General features: G+C 50.5%; 2 protein-coding genes across 2 annotated transcripts in view; one reads left to right on the top strand and one right to left on the bottom strand.

Moving 5' to 3' along the window:
• The window catches only part of DLX6 (distal-less homeobox 6), a 3,940-nt gene extending 1,683 nt beyond the window's left edge, over positions 1-2,257 (top strand). The window contains exons 2-3 of the mRNA XM_061197763.1: positions 7-200; positions 2,006-2,257. Coding sequence (XP_061053746.1) covers positions 7-200; positions 2,006-2,257 — 446 coding nt within the window. The remainder of the gene's footprint in view (positions 1-6; positions 201-2,005) is intronic.
• A 10,783-nt stretch (positions 2,258-13,040) lies between these two features.
• On the bottom strand, positions 13,041-16,880 carry DLX5 (distal-less homeobox 5). Its single transcript, XM_061197762.1, has 3 exons — positions 16,526-16,880; positions 14,417-14,601; positions 13,041-13,370 (listed from the first exon to the last, which is right to left on the bottom strand). Exons 1-3 carry the CDS (start codon positions 16,878-16,880, stop codon positions 13,041-13,043), a joined length of 870 nt encoding a protein of 289 aa, XP_061053745.1.
• Between the last annotated feature and the right edge of the window lie 2,971 nt (positions 16,881-19,851).

The raw sequence follows: 19,851 nt of genomic DNA, 5'->3' as shown, positions 1-19,851 counted from the left end.
TTGCAGATCAACAAAAAACCACAGTGATTGAAAACGGGGAAATCAGGTTCAATGGAAAAGGGAAAAAGATTCGGAAACCTCGGACCATTTATTCCAGCCTGCAGCTCCAGGCTTTAAACCATCGCTTTCAGCAGACTCAGTACCTGGCCCTTCCCGAGAGAGCTGAACTGGCAGCTTCCTTAGGACTGACACAAACACAGGTAATTCCCGAGAAGCCTGAGTATCCCTGAAATGCTGACCCCACTTTCAGATTGGGCAGGGAGCACATCAGGAGGAACTCTTGGCCTAGTCAACCAAGGATGGAAGGAGCTTAATGACAAATGCCTTAGCTCCAGTTACGCATTTTCCCGGGACAACACAGTTTGGAATAAATGACCTGGTGTTGAATACTGGATTGGATTTGCACATCCTCCCAACCCTCGACGACCCCACCCCAGCCTAGTGTCCTTTGGCGACCAAACTGATAGTTTAATCGAGTCCTATTCCAGAGTAGAACAACACAAAAGAGAACAAGTAGGAGAAAGAGAAAAAGATGTTCAGGCCAGGAGACAGAATAAGACTCATGTTTCTTAAGGATCCTTTTGTGGGCTCTGGGACTTAATAAGGATTTCAACTCATTGGCATTGAAAGAATTATGAAGTGGAAGGGGGGCGTGTTAGCCAGACAGGCATAGGTTCCAATAGGATTTAGTAAGGGGACCAAGGTGCAAACTGTTCATCCTAGGATGCGTGAGGTGAGTTTTTCTGAAAATTGCCGTAAACTCAGTGGTTAAATCATCCTAGTTGACTGGTTGATGCAGGCTAAGGTACCTCCCTGGATCACAGAACTTGGGAGCAATGGCAGAGCTGGAGATCAAAGAGAAACGTGCCCAAATTACAGCAGGTGAAGCCTCAGTTAAGTACAGTTGCTGAAGTTCTCCTGTCCTACTAATTTGAAAGACATATGGGGCATTTCAGACTTCACAGGAAGAGGTTTAGGCAGGTATATTAGGACCCTGGTCATAAAGCCAGGCTGCAATCACCTGTGGTTTTTGTCCTTGTCGATTAACTTAGCTGCATGGGGTGGTAGGCCTCATCTGAAATGGGTGATCTTCAGCAAGGGGACTTCAGGTTTTATGAGACTCTTGCTGGGGAGTGATTCTGTGGTGCCTTAGAACAGATGCTCCCTTAAGCTCTTCTTTTCAATTCAGCCTGCTTTCTCTTGCCATGTTGCCACTGGAACTATGAAGGGATTCCTGCTACTCAGTAACTTGTATTCCTCTTGGAAAAGCAGATTCCTAAGGCTAAGTAATTTTAAAGGTAAAGGAAGCTGTACCATAGAATGTCCTTTTTCAAATACAGTAGATCTGGGATGTTAGCTTAGATATGCTCCCTTCCTAGATTCCTGGTTCACATTTAACTTTCAGGAGCCCTTTGACTTTTAGTGACTGCACTAACAATCAAGACCACAGTTTGACTGAGCAACACACAAAGTAGGGAATGAGTGAGGCAAAATCCCTAATCCCTGCAGGATTATGTCAGAAGAAAGATGCTCCATGTACAGTCTGTGGCATATGCAGTATATGCATAGGTATAGTCAAGGCATTTGGTTATAAATGTACAGGCTTTAATCTGTTCTTAGTCATTTGCTCACAGTACATGCAGAGATGCCAGACTATCTGAGGAAGTGCGTTCAGTTGGCTTTCCGTTTAAAACTACTCCTTTAGACTTTGAACCCAGCTATTTCATTCGCCTTTATCCTTGTTTTATTCTTATTTATGCTGTTGTTTCAAACCTAGGCTTGCATCTAACTGAAGAGTTACAATGACTTTAGGTATCCGGACAAGATACCAAGTAAATGGCGGGGGTGGGGTGGGGTAGGGGAGAGGGGAGCGGCTAGAAAGAGGTGGAGGAAGGCGGGGTCTTGAGGGCTTGGCGATTGCGGGTTTGTTTTTTTTTTTCTCCCAACTATAGGCACCGGTTCGATGTTTTTCGGGCCTAATGATCGCTGCTGCGTTTCGTTCCAGGTGAAGATATGGTTTCAGAACAAACGCTCTAAGTTTAAGAAACTGCTGAAGCAGGGCAGTAACCCGCATGAGAGCGACCCTCTCCCGGGCTCAGCGGCCCTGTCGCCGCGCTCGCCGGCGCTGCCTCCGGTGTGGGACGTTTCCGCCTCGGCCAAGGGCGTCAGTATGCCCCCCAACAGCTACATGCCCGGCTATTCGCATTGGTACTCCTCTCCACACCAGGACACGATGCAGAGACCACAGATGATGTGAGTTATCCGAGGGAAATCGATACCCTAGGGAAACGTCTGAAGGCAAGGAGGATCCGGGACCTGCTTGCATCTGCCAAACCGAGCCGAAGGAGCAGGCTTGGGAGGACTCTTATGTGTGGCCAGACTGTCTGGGTGCTTGCTCCCTCCCTCTCTCCTCCTCTCCCTTCCCCTCAGTCTCTCTCTCTCTCTCTCTCTCTCTCTCACTCTTCCTTTTTTTGCCTCTCTCCTTCCTTCCTTCCCACCTTTTTTTTTTTTCATTTCCTTTCCTCATCTGCCTTTTCCCTTGAGCAGCCTCAGTAATTGATTTTGCATCTTAGAGAGAGAGGAGAGATAGAGGTGGGGGGGGGGGGACTGGTTTCTATGCCAGCACTCCTGAAACCTCTCACTGTAAGGATATTTTCCCTTACCCCTTGGGATCCAGGCTCTGAGCCTCTTTTTCTCTTCGGGAGTATCCATCAAAACGACTTTTTTTTAACAGACATTTTCCCCGACCAGAAGAATCTGCGCAAACATGGCAGCGTTTTTACTTGTTTAATGAGCTTAAGACATTACATGATGAAAGAGAAGCATTTCGGACTCCTGCATTTTTATTTACAATCCCAGACTGACGAAAGAAAGAAAGAACGAAAGAAAGAAAGAAAAAAAAAAAAAAGAAAGAAAGAGGGAGGGAGGAAGGAAGGAAGGAGGGAAGGGGAAGGAAGGAAAGAAAAAAGAAAACCTCACATAACAGCCCTACTCTAAGGAAAAATCAGCTGTAAGATTAGAACGTTGTCACAGAGGGAACGCTGCATGTTTTATCAAATTGCAATGAGCAAGAATGATGATTTAAACAAAACAAAAACAAAACCACTTTTCCCCCCACCCCTACCCCCAAACCCTGAACTGGAATCAGGAAAGACAGAGGAAACAACCAAAATCACCATTCTATTGCTTTGACATCTTTACTAGGTGAATTGGTGGCATTCACTAAGCTAATAGGGACATTTATATCAAGAAACATTTCTGTATATATTGTTGAATTTTAGTTGTACATATACTTTGTATGTTTTTGTCTTCTTTCATATATGGAGTAAAAGCCACAAAATGCTGGGAGTGTCCTGTATATTTCTCTCTGTGTGTCTCTATCTCACCACCCCCTCCTCCCTCCCTCCCAGTATATTTTCTATCACTCTTAAAAGAATTCCTATTTCCTAATATGGGAAACCCTATCTATAAACATCAAACGCCTGCAAAGATATCAGTTTGCAGCACTAGCCTTTGTCTTAAGTACTTTAACATTAACCATGGATGTTTTCTCAGCTTCCTTTATATATTATATTTTTATTGTAATTTCTACACATTTATCTATTTTAAAAAATCATTAGAATGATCTAACCCCAGGTTAACCTCTAGACATCCAATAGTTTCCAGTGCTGACACTGAGTATTCTCCTTTCCCTTTCCTCAGCCAAAATAATACAGCTGTATTTGTCTTTGTTTGGAAGCAGCTTTTTTTAACCAAAAAAGAGGAAAGAATAAAAGAAAAAAACAGAAAGTAAATGCACAGTTATGACTACTTCATGTTTACAACCCTTTGCAAGCTAGCTAGATAGGAAAATACACGATCCTGGAAGAAATACATCCTTCCGATCTTGTGGAAAGCACAGAAATAATGAAAATGAAAAGTCCTTTCGTCACACAAGCAGGAAGCCCCATACTGCGAGAATTAATGGCTACAGACCTGGGCATCCTTCAAATTATGAACCTTGAAACCACTGAGCCATTTATCAGAAGTCAATAGAGATACTCAGAGTGCTCCATATAATGACAGCGACATACAGTCGTGCAAAAGGACAGTCACTATAATTAGACACAAAGCAAAGACTACTTACCAATATACCCGTTCCTTTTTTTGTTGAGCAACTTCCACGCTCAGTCAGTCTTCAGAATGGTTTAAAACCGATCAGTCTTGTCATTTTCTAGCATTCGTATTGTTACATTAGGAAAAATGTTTTCTTTTTTCCCCCTTCCTACTGTGAAACTTTGGGTTCGTAGCTCCCCAGGATCAATTCTGAACAAAGCCTCCAGCTGCAGTGCCATCCAATTTGAAGCAGACATTGGGGACAATTTAAGGTTTTTATCCACAAGAAGGTTTTTTTTCCATTCTCTTAAATGCAGCCATAATTAGAGTAATTTTTCATGTAGCCCGCTGATTACAGCGTTTTTACCGTCAAAGATAATTACCTGTAATTTTCTTCCACTTTTAATACTAAAAAGCCATCTTTATTTAGATTCAGGAACAGGAAAGGCGAAACAAAAGAGGGAAATTATTCTGTTATTCATACACAAATTGCAGAGACGTAGGACCTAAAATTGAAAATTAACCAAAATTATAATGCTGAAAAGAATGGAAGAGGCTGCAGAAGTACAGCTGGTAGTGGGGCTTTGCTGAATTATTCAAATTACGTTAGAGAGAAAGCTACCATACATCGAAACCAACACTAATTTTTCTTTAAAAAAAAAATTCACCATACACATGCCAAACCACTGTGAGTACATGGAATTCTGAAACCCAGAAAATGCATTTTAACGCATTGGAGGTGTTATCATGTTGCTCCTGTCTCGATCTTTCTATCTCTTAATATGAATTTAATTAGACAGGAAGTTCTACCAAGGGGTCCTCCCCAGAACTGGCTTTGGAATTGGGCTTCTCTGGGTCCTCTGAACCTCAAGGGTTAACATTTTCTCTCTTTAGAATGTATTGACCCCATAGTAAAGTGATTCCCCAGAGAAGGGTTGGTAGGAGGGGCGTAGGCGAAGGCAGCGCCCAGTCTCGGTGCCTACTACGCCTCCCCACGTTCGAACTTGCCCGGAGTTCGAGTTCCAGAGCCTCGTTCTGACCATATTTTCCAAGTAAAAAAAAGAACAGTAGCTGCGGGGGCGGTGAGGGTGAAGGGGAAAATTTCTTCTCGGCGCCAATAAGCATCTCATCATCTTTTGACACAATTTCGTCCAAAGGTTCCCGCTGGAGAAAGGCCTTTCTGCATTGGGGTGAGGGAAGCAAAGATTTCTCAGGCTCCTGCACTTAACATCTCTAGCTGCTTCCAGCATCTACTGGGTCCGGAAACACCGTCATCTATAGATAGAACTGCACCGCTTCTTGCGAGGGTCTTCCTCGGGTGCATTCCTAAATCAAACTGGTTCCCTGGCTCCGCAGCTCGGCTCCGCGTCTCAGCCAATCGTGCCCCTCCAACCCCAAGGTCGCGGCGCTTGGGCCTCGTGGGCAACAGCTCTACAATTGGCATCCCACCCCTTCCCCCTCCCTCCACCCCCAGCTTGAGGCAAAGGCACCGCAAAGCAGCCCTAAAGGGTTTCAGAGGCCAGTTATTCCGGAAACTTTCTCCCAAATGGAGGAAGGCGTCAAAGGGGCTATAAAGTTGAGAGATTCAGACTACACCTGCCGTTGCCGATGTCCGCATACCCGTGATGCTAAAGGAGCACTTGTCGCGAACTCCGTTTGCTCTCTCAACGCCCCCAAACTTAAAATCATCGCCACATGTAAAGACCTCAATGGATTCGTCTAGGACTAGCTTTGAGTAACAACTCTTCAAATATATTTTAGATTGGAATCTCCAGAAGGCTCCCTCCATACCTTACAGAAACCCGGTCCATTTCCCAGTCTCCAGTCACAAGCTGCACCAAATATCAACAGCACAGAAAGCAAGAAAGACAAATCGAGTTCTTAAGGATCCCATTCTCACCCAAATCCTTTTACTCACCAGAACGACCACTCTTCTACTGTTACGGGGGATAAAAGGTCAGAATTCAAAAACATCTCTAAAGCAAAGTTGCAGTCCACAATAAATCACAGCAGCAACACATATAGCTTGGAAAGTGTGAGAAGAGAAATATGAATTGTGTCTTGAAGTATGCAAGAAATAAAAACTTACCCCCAGTGAATATCTCTTAAGCAGTGATCAGGGTCTAGAAATCTATACTGAACAGAAGCAGAGGAGAATATTTTTCTGAGTCTCAGGGCAGAAGCTCTTTCTCTATATTCTTGGTTGAGTGAGCACATCCAGGTGTGAAATTGTTTGCACACCCCAGCACCTCTTATATTGCCAGCAAAATTAGCTGTTATTACTGTCACTGTTTAGTGATGGTTAGCGTGATACAAAAAAAAAAAAAAAAAACTGCTGTAATCAAGACCTGGCGCATCTTTGCAAATTACAGATAATTGTAAACGTCCAGATTATGATAATAGCATCCTAATCCAGCCTGCAATATAATTATTACAGAGTGTTACATCTGAAACTGTCCAGTAGGGCTAATTCAGCCATTATTTAGACCCTATTTTTGCACGGCAAATGGGTTGCTGAGTTGAAAATGTACAATTGTAATTTCACAGGGCACTCAATGAGTAATGGTATAGGAAGAGGAAAATACAAAAGTGAAATGTGAACAGTAGCGATCAAATCAAACCCTGAAGGACAAAAGACTGTTTGATTCATATGGAAAAAGAAGAGAGGGAATTAAGAAAATAGCAGATCAGTGGTCTGAAGCATTACGTGTCCAAATCTTCAATATGTGTAAGGCTGATGTGTTTGCAAGGGCTTCTACATCTGCTGCTGCCTGGAGTCTGAAATAATTTTTCTTTTTCTTTCTTTTTTTTAACTTGTCTTTCCCCCCCCTTCCCCCTTCTCTCTCCTAAGGCATTATCTTCGCTTAAAAAAAAAAAAAGTGCCCCTCCCCCAAGCAAAGACCATTTGTCAATTTCACCATTGTTTCCACCAAGGCAGCCTCAGAATGTGCCTGTCATTTGTTTATGAACATTTTAAAAAATGAATTTGCAATCTCTCTTGTCATCAGAGCAAAACGCCCTGGATGTTTGTAAGTGTTCCTAAGTTTCATCTCCATTCTCTTTCACTGGGAATAAGTCACTGAGAGCTCTAAAGGATATTAGCAGAAAATGTATTAATTGCTGGTAATTAAATAAAACCGGCTGGGAAGCTGTCTCCTCCATTCGGCTTCGAGGGCTGTTGGCTTTAATCCTATCACTAACTTTTATTAATTAACACTCCCCTTCTCATGTAAACCAGTCCAGCTGATTCTTTTGCTACAAGTCACTGATGTACTACCTCTTTCTGTATTCCAGAAAGCCTGGTATTTTTGATAAACAACTGTCCCTGCCCCAGATATGGTTGTAAAAGAGCAAGGTCAGTCTCCTTAAACTATGGAGGGACCGAGGAGAGAGGGAGTTGGAGAATTACAGCAAGTGAGTCTGGAGAGAGACTGGGGCGCTGTGCTGGTTCCAGCTGCTGCCTCCTGAGGATGAGGAGGATGAACCCCGGCCAGGATGAAACTTCTGGAGTCCAGTTCTGGTTCCTGATGGGGATGTCCTTGTTGGGGACACCTAAAGCCCACAAATTCCCAGGAGTTCAATTTTCCCACCATGAGCACAGACAATTTCCTGGGCATCTTTTCCAGCCTGTAGGACAGTGTGTGATGATTCTCCCTCCTCCCACCACCTCACAAACCCTGGAGCTGCCCAGCCAGGGCCACCCTGCAGGGTGGCAAGCAGGCTTACTAGCTCCTGTGAATTTAAGGGCAATAATGAAATGTCCCCTGTTTAGTGACCCCTGTTTATGGATGAAAGTTGAGTCCATATCCTGCTTCTTCCCCCGCCCTCTTCTCCCATCTTGCAAATGACAAATGGCAGAAATAGTCCTTGAATGACAACAAGCTTCCAGTGGCTTCTTGTCGCCTTTCCAAGAAAAAAAAATGCTTTAAAATAAATCATAGCTTGAGTACTGTTTACCGCCCTTCGCCTCCACCTACTTCTTAAAAAAAAAGTACACTAGACTGTGCATGGTGGAGATTTGACAGAGAATCCTTACTGAAACTTTGTGTGTGTGTGTGTGTGTGTGTGTGTGTCTGTGTGTAGAATGATGTTATGAAGCCATTTTTTTCCCCTTCCTGTGGCGAAAGGTCGTAATGTGTGGTATTTCACGGTTTTATATAAATTTTGGTTTAGGATGTGGAACAGACTCAATAATACGTGCGCTTTTGGCAAAGAGACTCCTTCGGATCCCCATAAATCAGAAGTAAATACGGAGTCCCAGCGAACAAAAGAGCAGAAACAATGGCTGCAAATCAGGACTCTCTTCTCTTTTAAAGAGCGATTCATGTAAATTCCCTCGGTTCCTATCTTTACGGTTAGAGCTCGACCTATAAAACAGGTTATTACATTACAGCCGGCAACCCTGGATGATTGAAAGGGAAGTCTTCCCCCGCCCCTCCGCAGTCGATACTCTGTGTGTACTTTCTGCCCTGTACCACAGGGGAACCTAAAGCTTGTCAGATGCAAAAGAAAACGCGGATGCGGCGGGGGTGGGGCGGGGGTGGGGGGACGGGGCTGCGTAGAAAAATATGTAGCCAATCCCATATGTGCTACCACTGTTTGGGCTGTTTTCGAGGCCCAGAGTTCGCCGGCACCATGGAAAAACCAAGTACAGTGTGCAGCACTCGCAGGCAACCTGGGAGCGCGAGCCGCAGCGCCCCCTCCCCAACCTCCCGGGAGGCGGGAGCCTCCGCCCAGCCGCTGTGGGAGGGGGTGCTTAAGGGCGGAGGAGAGGGGTGACCGCAGGCGGATCCGCCGGCGTGGCGCGCTTCCCAGAGGTGCCGGAGGGCGTCTGTCCTCAGGGCGTGCCTCCGGGGAGGGCTCGAGAGCTCGGGGTTGGCGGGAGCCCAGCGGCCAGTGGGAGGCGCGCGATCCGAGGGGTTGCGGGACGGGGCGGGGAGGGGGTGACGGTTGGGGATCCCTAAAGGTCCCTCTCTTCGAATAAAAGGAGGCGCTGGGGGGCGTGAGAGGGGCAAGGGGCAGTGTTCCAGGAGGCATCCCTCGCGCTTCGGGCTGGGGAGCTCTGGAGGCCGAGTGGTGTCAAGGTCGGAGTAAGCTTCAGAGCGCGCTGGGAGGAGCCGAGCACCGCCTGGCCTTGGCGCGCTGTGGGCGACTCCTAGGACGGCGCGGCCAGGACGCCGCGAGCCGTGGGGCGTCCGGTGGGATCAAAGAAGCCAAAGGAGGCCAGCCGGCGCGTCTGGGATTGTGGGATAAGGGGCGGGAGACAGAGGATTGGCATGGGCGGGGAGATCCTGGCCTAGCCTGTGCCTGTGTCATCGGGAGGGTGTGCGTGCGTGTGTCGGTGTGCGGGTCAACACGCTCCTGCCCGAGGCCGAGACCTGGGTGGATCCGAGTGTGGGTGGACAGGCTCCCGGGTGGGTGCCCCAACCGGAGGGAGAGAGAGGGAGCGAGATCAAGGGCAACGAGGTCTGCGGGTTCCTCTGTGTGTGTGTCTCAGGCCCTGTGGCTCAGCACTGGAGCCGCCTGGCACCCACAGGAATGCGGCTTCTCTCGGCTCCCCAGGCCGCCCCCTGTTCCACAAGGAGGTGGCCGCCAGGAAAAAGGGGGGGGGGGAGTAAGGGCAGAAATCCGCCTAGCCCAACGCGAGCCTCAAACAAAGGCCAATTTATCTGCTCTTTTACAGGATGGCCCAGGAGGCGGACAGGGCACCAAAGAATCATACTGGCCCTGCCAGCATGCCCTCGGCCTCCTGGGCTTTGTGAGGTGGTTTGAAGATGGGATAGGAGCTTGGGAGTATGGGGGGCGCGGTGAAGAAGCCCACGGAAAAGAAAATTAAATCTTGGGGTGAGCTTGACATCTCGGGAGCACTAGACTGAGAGCTAGGCAAGTGGGGACCGGAAGAGGCAGGCAGAGGTCAGGAGAGTGGGGTCGGGCAGAGCGGGACTCTGCTGGGGAGTGGTACATGTTTATATTAGATATAGGGATAAACAATGGTGAGAAGGAGGGAGGGTGGGAGGCAGGGCAAGGGAGAGGAACATCACACGGATATTTTTAGCCTTTGCTGAGGATCTGTTATTTTTACATCCTTGGGCGCAGGACTGCAGGGAGTTAAATTCCCCAGGGAGAATCCCCGCGGTGCCAGGGAAAACCCGCTGCAGACTGGTTTGCCAGAATATTTTTGTCCACGGCTCCCGGACCAAGTTTAAAAAAAAAAAAAAAAACCGCGAGAGAGACGAGGCCATTGCGAGTGGAAGAAGTGAGGTTAGCACAAGGGAAGGAATCCTGAAACCTAGTCTGTCCGCGCGGCGTTATGCCTGCCCGCGTCGCAACGAGGCTCTGGTGTCCTTAACAACAAGCAGTGTCAAGGCTGGGGGTGGCGGGGTGGTCGTTAAAGAAGAGCTTCCCTCTTCTTTCCGGGAAGAGTCCGAACTCGCGCTTCCCTCCGCTTGACCGCGCCGGCCGATCGGGGGTGGTAGTGAAGGGATCCCCTTTTCAAAGCAGGAAAGAGGAGGGGAGATGATGGGGACGGCTGGAAAAATATCTGCCCTCTCCACATGTAGAAAGGTAAAGAGTGTGCTCCAAGCACATTCTTGCCACTCAGGCCCCCAGTGGGTGCGCCCCCTCCAACCTTCGCGAACACGCACCGGGGGGCGGCGAGGGGTGCCAGCGCAGGGGGAAGCTGGCGCTCGGAAACTGCGGGGAGGTGGCGGGGTTCTCTCGGCCGGATTCACCAGACGTAAAGCGCTGGCTCTCGGTGTAATGGAAACTCCCGCACGCCTTACAAGCCAAGAATGAAAAGCAGGAAATGGATCCCTCTACCTTTCCCCCTCATCCTCCTGTTCTCTGCCAGCGCAGAAAACAAAGTGGGCTCCGCACGGCTTTCCCCCAAGCGCGTCGCCATCCGGACCTTCTTCCGAGAAAGGAGGGCTGGAGGGGAACGAAGGGGTTGGGGGGGGGGGCGAGAAGCTTCGAGAAGAGAAGCAATTTGGGGGTGGGGGAGGAGGAGGGGTCCACAGCCTTGGCCGCGGCCCACGCGCCGCCCCGGAGCCAGGCAGGGTGCCTTTCAAGACCGGCAAACCATCAAATCCCCCCAAGATCTTTCTAAATTGGCAGGCTAGAAAGGAAAAGGGAAGAGAAGGAAGGAGACGAGGAAAGGAAAGGAGAAGGAGCGAGAAAGAGAAGGAGAGAGAGCACACAGGTAAATTCCCCTCAGGGCACACAGCGTGCCTTTTCAGGTCTAGTCTCCCAATCCTGGAAGAACCTTCTCAGAAGTCCTCAGATGACAGGATGTAAATTTTTACGTTCTAATCTTCCCCCCACGCCCCCACCCCCGCCCAAGAAAACTATTTTGTCAAATTTATTGCTGCTGACTTCCTAGCTGTAAAATACATCTCATGCACCTTGTAATTTCCAACAAACGATTTCCCTTGGTATCCCAAGGAAACAGAGTCAGGCGAACTAAAGGACAGTCAAAAAGACACCCACAGTTCAGGCCTGGGAGTACAGCTTTAGACTCAGGCTGTAGCTCTGGTCACACTGTTGATGTCTGTGTGCAGAGGTGCAGGGAGAAGGATGCGACAGAGGCCAGGGTTGCTGCAAGTCCTTCCTCTCTGCCCCAGAGAAGCCTTCACAAAAGAGAAATCCCTGCAAACAGATGCAGTTTCCCATCGTTTGGAACCTGCTTGCCACTGTCTTATGTAAAAGCAAAGCAGAGAGAGCTCCTTCCTGAAAAAACCAGAGCGGTAAAGAGGATGAAGGAAGTAATTTATGTTTGGAATATTGTCTCACACGATATGAAATCAACACGGGGCCACAATACTTTCCTTCCTTTCCTCCACCTCATAATTCCCTCTTGGCAGAACGAATGCATTCCCCCTACACACACATGCCCTGCTTGGCCTACTGATTTAGGTCCATCATTGTTTTCAAGTCCTGTGATCCTTTCCTCTTGTGAAAGAGCTCAGATACATTTATAATCATACACTGAGTCCAAGGCACTACCATTTGCCACACTGCAAACATTTCAGGTTTTTAAAAAAAAATGTAATAGAAGGGGAAATTTCTTTTTCTTCTTTTTTTTCATTTTCTCATCTCTGGAAGCTCCCTTTGAAGGGAGTGTAATTTGTCTAATTGCTCTGGCAATACACAGAGGCTGATGGGGAGGGGGGCAGTCTCCACCATAATTGCTTTGAGCTTAGAATTCAGAGTGGTTATTGAGGGATTTCTGCTGCTTTCTTACTCACACACAGAGAGGGAGGGCTGTATTTAGATTCCGGCATTACTTTCTACCTGAAACAATTTGGGGTTAAACTTAAAATTATCTAAACGTTTTTGTGGTTAGGCCAAAAAACACCTAAATATATATTATGTGGCAGTACTCTAAACAGGCCACATATGTATATAGACATATAAAGTACAGCATCCAACATATACACATCTACAGTTCTGCATCTACACAGCCCCCAGTTTCTGTTTTCCTTTTTGCCTTGTTGGATCTCTGCAGAGTTTGTCTTCCTTTAATTGCCTGCACAAAATGTCACCAGCCCATTGTAAGTGGGGCAAATGGAGTATTTTTTAGAGGCATTTTGCTTTCATGGTCGAAATAATTTTATTTATCCAGAATATACAGTTTAATTCTTCTATCTACACTTATTTACATGGTTAAAATAACATTGAAAAAAGTCTTTTGAAAATTTGAGGTCATAGATTTCAAGGCACTATTGATAGTGTCCACAGTTGCGCAAAAAAAGTTCGTCTGTAAAAAAAGGGGGGACGGGGTCCTTTTTAATGCAATAACTTACATGCAAAAAAAGCTTTACACATGAATCTTTTTTGTTTCTGTTTTCCAAACTTCCCCATATGAATTTCTTTTTTTTTTTAAATGATTTTCTAAAACAGCAAAAACACAGTAGTCCCAAAAAAGACAGCAAGAGAAAGCGGCCGGTCTAATAGAGTGTCCCGGAGGCCAGCGCCAGCGGGTGCTGTAAGGAGCCGGGCGGCGGCAGGTGGGAATTGATTGAGCTGGCCGCGCTCGGGTACCAGGAAGCCGAGTTCTCCAGGTAGCTGGACGCGGGGGACTGGTTGGAGGTCGGAGGGTGGGCATGAGGGTGGTGGCTGAGCGAGCGGGACGAGCCCTGGGGCTCCCACACCGCCGGAGACTGAGGCGAGTTACACGCCATAGGGTCGCTGGAGCTGGGGCTGTGCTCCGGGGGCATCTCCCCGTTTTTCATGATCTTCTTGATCTTGGATCTTTTGTTCTGAAACCAGATTTTCACCTGAGTGGGGGAACAAAGGCACACGTTACCGGGACACCCAGAGGCTGCCCGCGCGCCTCCCCCAGGGCGGCAACTGGAGGCGATTTCGGCCCCCAGGAGGCCAGGCCCTGTCGTCTCCCCGCAGCTCTCGGCCCACGGTCAAGGGGCTGGGCCGGGGGCAAAGCCTGCATCTCGGGCCCCAGAGGGCGCCCTGTTGGCTGCTGCTGGGGCCGGACCCCCAGGCTTTTGTCTTCTGTTGGGGCCGGGGGAGGGGGCGCAAGTGTCCGCGGCCGCGAGCGCGCACGGGTAGGCCTGCGCGGAGCGCCTGCAAAGCGGCGCCGCGAACGTCTCCAGAACAACCGCCAGGGCCGGGTGAGCTAGGGGCGCGGGGCCGGCTACGCGCGCGCGCGCGCGAGTGGGGCGGACAAGGAGCGGTCTTCCCGTTTCCCGACCGACCCCTTTCACTCCCTCCTCGGCTCCGAGGACATTCTGTATTCTTCCAAAGACCCCCGTGGGGCTGGAGTGGGAGTGAAGGGAACGGGACGATCCACGGCAGATTTCCCCGTACAGCCCGCCCTCCCACCTCGGAAGGTCAGGCTGCTGCGGCCTAAAGCTCCGCAGGCGCAGGGCGTGACCCGTCAGCTCTTCCGGCTGCAGGCGACGTTCCCGGCTTCCGCGCGGCCTAAGACCACCGAGAGTCCGCCGGGCCCCGCTCATCCCGAGAGGCTCTGCATTGTGCAGAGAACCAGTTTCCCAAAGCTTCGAGAGTGTCCTGGAAACAGCCCTCCCCTTGTTTCCAACCTAGGAAACCGGCCCCTCAACGCCCGAGGCTCGAAGGGGTGGGGCTTGCATTCGGGATGAACGCGGTCTCCATCCCATCCCTACCGTCGCACGGCGGCGACACCCAGCCTGACTCCTAGAGGGAAGGGCGCGGGGTCAGTGTCTTTCTGTCTGTGAGTTTCTCGCGGGCCCTATTGAATCGGCTCCAGCCCGCCGGGACCGAACCCCGCGGCCAAGCCAGGCTTGCAGCCCAGGCGGGGCTCTGGCCCGGCCGCGGCCGGATTTACCTGTGTTTGCGTCAGTCCCAGGGAGGCGGCCAGCTCGGCGCGTTCGGGCAGGGCGAGGTACTGAGTCTTCTGAAACCTTCTCTGTAACGCGGCCAGCTGAAAGCTGGAATAAATAGTCCTGGGTTTACGAACTTTCTTTGGTTTGCCGTTCACCATCCTCACCTCGGGCTCGGCCACTTCTTTCTCTAAATAATCAAAACAGAACGGTTAGAGTTGTCGGCAGACAATGGCCCTTTTGCAGAACTTGCAAATACAGTCCTTGAATTTATTACCACGCAGCCTTCACTCTCTTTTCCCCATATTACCACCTTTGCTTCACGAGACCCCTCCCTCCCCATCGTGGAAAAGCCAGGTAGCCTGATTAATTCCCTACTCTGTTTATTCAGGTTCTCCTGGGTTTGTGCAAGGCGCCTTGCACAGCACAACTCCTTTTTCGGCGTCCGGGATTTAGCCCTTGCAGCGGTTCCTGCTTCACCCGGATTCGTTTTCAAGCCCACCCTGTGTTCACCGACGTTTCTTGGGTGAGTGTGGCCAGCCGCTCCCGGGTATTCAAGGGGGAGGCCCCGGGCCGTGGCCCCCCTTATGTCAGCGTCTGTTCGGGCGCCCGCAGAGGCCAGACGCATGGGCAGGGAAGACGCTAACCGAGGTCTCCAAAGTTCAAAGACCCACAAGCAAACTATGCTCCTTCAATTCAGCAGCAAGCCGTCCGAGCCGCCGCAGACAGAGGGCCGATTATGCAGCCCCCATAATCTCCCTGCAGATCTGCGAGGGCACAGATGTGTCTGGTTTCTTTTACAAATAGACTTAATAAGTTCTTGGCCAAAAGAAAAAAATCTTTCATTTATGCACGAAGTTCAGAGACACTGAAAGGAACGAAGACACGCCTCCCCCCTCCACCCGGCCCCCCCTCCCCGCAGTCTTTGAAAGTTTATCAGGAGTTATAGTTCCAATACAATTTGAAAAGGAATCCGCGGTGGGGTGTTTTCGTAGGAAAGGGGCGGCAGGTCAGGACGAATTTAGCAGAATTGTGAGTATAGACTTGGGAGAAAAAAGACTCTCGGAACGCGTGTTTTGCAAACGTGCCCTGGGGCCACAAGTCCCCTTTCACAAAAGTACCATCTTATCAAAAGTGCCCATCTCTGGAAGGGGCGGAGAACCTCTCCTCGGAGTGTGTGTGTGTGTGTGTGTGTGTGTGTGTGTGTGTGTGTGGCGAGCTCCTAGGAGAGGAAGGGTGGAGGATGAGGGCTGTGGTCTCGATTCTGCCAGAGCAGGGGATGCTAATATTAGCAGGATTATTAATGTGCTGGTGGGAAGAGATCAAACCTGACCAGCAAAACCTCTCCTAGGAGACCTCATACCTCTCTTATTGCCCAAGCTCACTAACCCTCTTAAACTCTCCAACTAAGTTTCAAGGCAGACGCAAAAGGAGATGGGAAGGAGAAACAAATTGTAGGCACCTAATGGAGAAAGAAAAAAATATTGCTCCAATAACGTGACCCTTCAGCAACCCTCCTCCGCCTTTAAATGGCTTTTTGTTTTGGGAAATGCCTTGGAGAAACCGCAAGGCTCTCGGCGCGCTCTTCCTCTGGCGGGCTACAGCTCTCCGGCCCCCACCCCGCCCCGCGCGCTCCGGGTACCCACACCACGCTGGCTCGCGGCTGCTCTCACACTAATCTCCGCGGAGTCTTTGAGGCAGCCTTCCACTCCCACTCCTCGAGCACGCTTACCCTAACATCCAGCAAATAACCTTCCGTTCATTACGTAAACGCCGCTCAGGCTGGTTGATTCTTTCCTCTCTCCACCCCTACCCGCTTTCCAGCTTCGCCGGCTTCCGACCGGGCAAGCTGGGAATCCAGCGGCTGAGGGGTCGCCCGAGGGTACCAGAGAGGAGAGACGCTGGTCCGAACTCCCCCGCAGGCTTCTTCTACTAAGGATCTCTAAAATGCTGGCTCGGGAACCTCTCTTGGTTGCAGAGTCCCGGCCCCCACTCCCTTCCGCCGGGTGCGCCCGCACTGCAGTGGACGGCGCGGCCCCCCGATCTCCCACCGCATCTCGCTCCTCCCTGATCCTGGCTCCCCCTGTGTCGGTCCCCACCCCCAGCCCCCGTACCTGGCTGGCTGGTGGCGCTCGGGACGCGGTTGTAGGCGCCGCCGTACTGGTGGTAGGGGCTGGCGTAGCTGTAGTCGGCGTAAGCTTTGGCGGGGTAGCTGCCCGCGGCGCCGTTCACGCCGTGGTACTGGTACTGGTAGGGGTTGAGCGCTTTGCCGTAGGAAGCCGAGGTAGGAGAGCAGTACCCATGCGGGGCTCCCCCCGCGGGGCTGTAGTAGTCGGAATCGGTAGCCGACGACTCGGGCAAAGTTGGCGATTCCTGAGACGGATGGTGCATGCCTGCGGACGTCTGGAACGGGGCTTGGAAGTCGCCGGATCGGATGCTGGGGACCCTCCTGTCAAACACTCCTGTCATCGCTCACTGGCGGCGGCGGTTGTCCTTGCTGCTCTGCGGCGGCGGCTGCCCGAGTTGGCCGTGGGGCTGCTCTGGTCTAAGCAGACATGGCTGTGGGAGCGAGGGAGGAGGAGGAAGAGGAGGAGGAGGAGGAGGAGGAGGAGGAGGAGGAGAGGCGGCGGCGGCGGCGGCGAGGAGGAGGCTGGGAGTCTTGGAGGCTCTGTCTCCGGCAGGCTGACTGCTGGCTGAGGCGCAGCACAGCCTTGGTTAAATCCTTAATTGCGCGCTTACGCACAGCGGGGTGGATCGGGTTCCATTGGCCAGGGCCTCAGGAGCAGCAGCAACACCCTAACTCGTCCAACTAGTTTGAGCACAACAAAGCATTGCTTAAAAAAAGAGGGAGAAAAAATGAAGGGGGGGGGAGTGTGTGTGTGTGTGTGTGTGTGTGTGTTGTTGCTTGCTGGGGGAAGAGGGGGTCCTCAGGCAATCTGTTTTCAGTGAATACTAAAGACAACGCAGAAGCGCCAACACCCAGCTCTGTACTGTCTGGAGACAATGTGTTCCAATCAGCAGCCTCAGAAAGTGCACATGTTTTGGGGATGAGGTCGACCACGGTCTTCCCATGCTCCTCACCTCCCAGCCAGCCTCGAGCTGCATCAAGGGCGAATGTGGACTGAACACTAATATTGAAATGGGGAATCAAAGCGGGGCGGGGAGCAGGGATGTGGGATAAAGGTGAGAAGAAACTGATGAGAACAATATTTTTAGTGGGGCACTGGGAGCCAAGCTGTAATTTACATGTGTTGAAAATTTGTGATTTGGGAAAAGACAGACAAATTTGCAGCAAGCACTTCCTTTGCCCGAGATGAGTTATTTCTCAGACAAGGATGCTCAAGAATGCACTCTTAATGGCAGAGAGAGTTCCTGCAAGCCCAAATCCCTACAATGACTTAAAAAATCGCTGTCTTAAGCACAAATAACTTAATGACTCCCAAATTGCTGGTCCCCAAGAGGAGCGGGCAGCCCCACATTTTGTTTGATATTCTAGTCTATTTGGATGCTGTTGGAATAGAGGATCAGTAATTCTGTGTTCAGTGGTCAAAGATTCCTGCAAAAGTGAATGGTCTACTTATGACTTGTCCTCAGGGAACTAATGGGAACCCCAAGAACACTGGGAAGTAGACAGAGATAAAAGTTCTTTGGGGAAGTTGGGTGAAGCCCATGGATTTCCCTCTTCCAGCTCCATGGAGGTGGCACCGAGGGCCTGCTTTTCCATTTCCCACGTCCGGATTCCTGTACCCTCAATCCCTTTATTTCTTGCAGTGAAAGCATCTTAGCTCATATGCAAAGGGAGAAAAGGCTCAGGAATCAAACACTTGGTATTTGGGATGCAGAGTTTGCCTTTCACGAAGTGTCACTCTTGCTCTAGTGGTGATCTAGCTGGGAGTTTAGAAGTTTAACATTAGTCAGTTTCCCGCTACCCACTTCCTCTCCCCTCAAACAGGGCACTCCAGGAGCTGGATCCTGATTTGGGCCCTCCCAGCATCTTCCTCCAGGGGTTCTAAGACCCGGAACCTGGGAGCTCCACCCGACATCCAGGGTGGAACAGTCTGGCTTCTCATCACCGCCTCATCCCTCCCCCGCCCCACCCCCGACCCAACCGAAGAAGAAAATGTCTACATTAGTTGTGTCTAGTCTTAGTTTAGCCTCACTTTGGCTGTGGAGCTATTTTGGCCCAGAACAGGCTAGCAGGAGAGCCAAGGGGTGGGGGCGGGTCCGGAACTCGGAGCAGGAGGCCAGCCTCGCTCCGAAACTCCAAAGCCGAGCAGCCACATGTGCACCAACTCCCTGCCTCTGGGTGCCGTAAAACCACAGCTATTGTCGCATAGCCCTCTGGGGGCAACTTCGGCTCTGGCGCGCACAGGGAAGGGAAGGTGTGTGTCACAGGGTCCACAGCACCCCTCCTCCCACACCCGCCCGAGTCCCTGCTTGAGGCCTGTGCCGCCCCAGACTTCTCTGAGACAGAAGCTCGGTTAAACAGAGCCAAGGCTGTCCGCCCATCCTCACCCCATGCTATGGATGTCGGCACGGCTGTTCACCCCCTAGGTTCTGGCTGAGAAGGACCACAGGGCTTCGGGGAAACACTACAGACCGCAGCAGGCTTGCAGCCCTGGCCTCTGCTCCGGAGAAGTTCTCGGCGCCCATCGAGTCACCTTACACGCATCCTGCCATTTAATTCCACGAATCGCTTCCCCAAAGCAATGCCAGGGATGGTTCAAAGCGCCTCCCGGTTCGGGGAGCAGGCGGCCTTCCGCAGCACCCCACCGTATCCCCGCAGCCCCACCCTGGCACTGTCTACTTTTTACAGATTTAAAAGTTATTACGTGGAGGGAAATGAGGTCAATACCGTTATGCTAAATCGGATGTTCGTAGCAATGTCCTTAGACCTTGCTGAGAAGGCAGATTCCAATTTGGATGGATTGGAAGCTGCAGAATTTGGACAGAATTTAGAAGTTCAAAATCCGGTTGAAAACACAGTGTTACAATGTTAAATTATTCTAGACCTCGCTAAATTTCACTTTTCCTCTGACAAAAAAAAGACATTCTTTCCCATGTTTTACACAAGACAAAAAGGAGTGGGGCGAAAAGGAAGGATTTAACTTCTTATTCTCAGTTCCTAAAGTGGTGGCCCTCACGCCAGACTCCGAGCCACTTGTGCAAATGCTTCTGCTGGGTGAGGCCTCCAAACCTAGGTGTGTCTCTGAAGGTCCAGAGCATCGACTTTCTTGCTTTGTCCTGCTTCTTTTCTAGGTTGACCCCACTTCCCCCTACCCTTCCTTTCCTTAAAGGAAGCGGGAGGGAGAGGGAGCGCTAAGTTAAAAGGAGCCCGAGTCTGATCACAATATGGTCCCATTTCCTTTCACGTTAGTCATTGTGGCTTTGTGCACGGCTGGCACCGGGCCTGGCCGACGCTTCGGACCCACACTCTGGG

Source organism: Eubalaena glacialis, chromosome 8 (genome assembly GCF_028564815.1).
Source record: "Eubalaena glacialis isolate mEubGla1 chromosome 8, mEubGla1.1.hap2.+ XY, whole genome shotgun sequence".
NCBI classification, from domain to species: domain Eukaryota; kingdom Metazoa; phylum Chordata; class Mammalia; order Artiodactyla; family Balaenidae; genus Eubalaena; species Eubalaena glacialis.
This window is presented reverse-complemented; position numbering and strand designations above follow the sequence as displayed.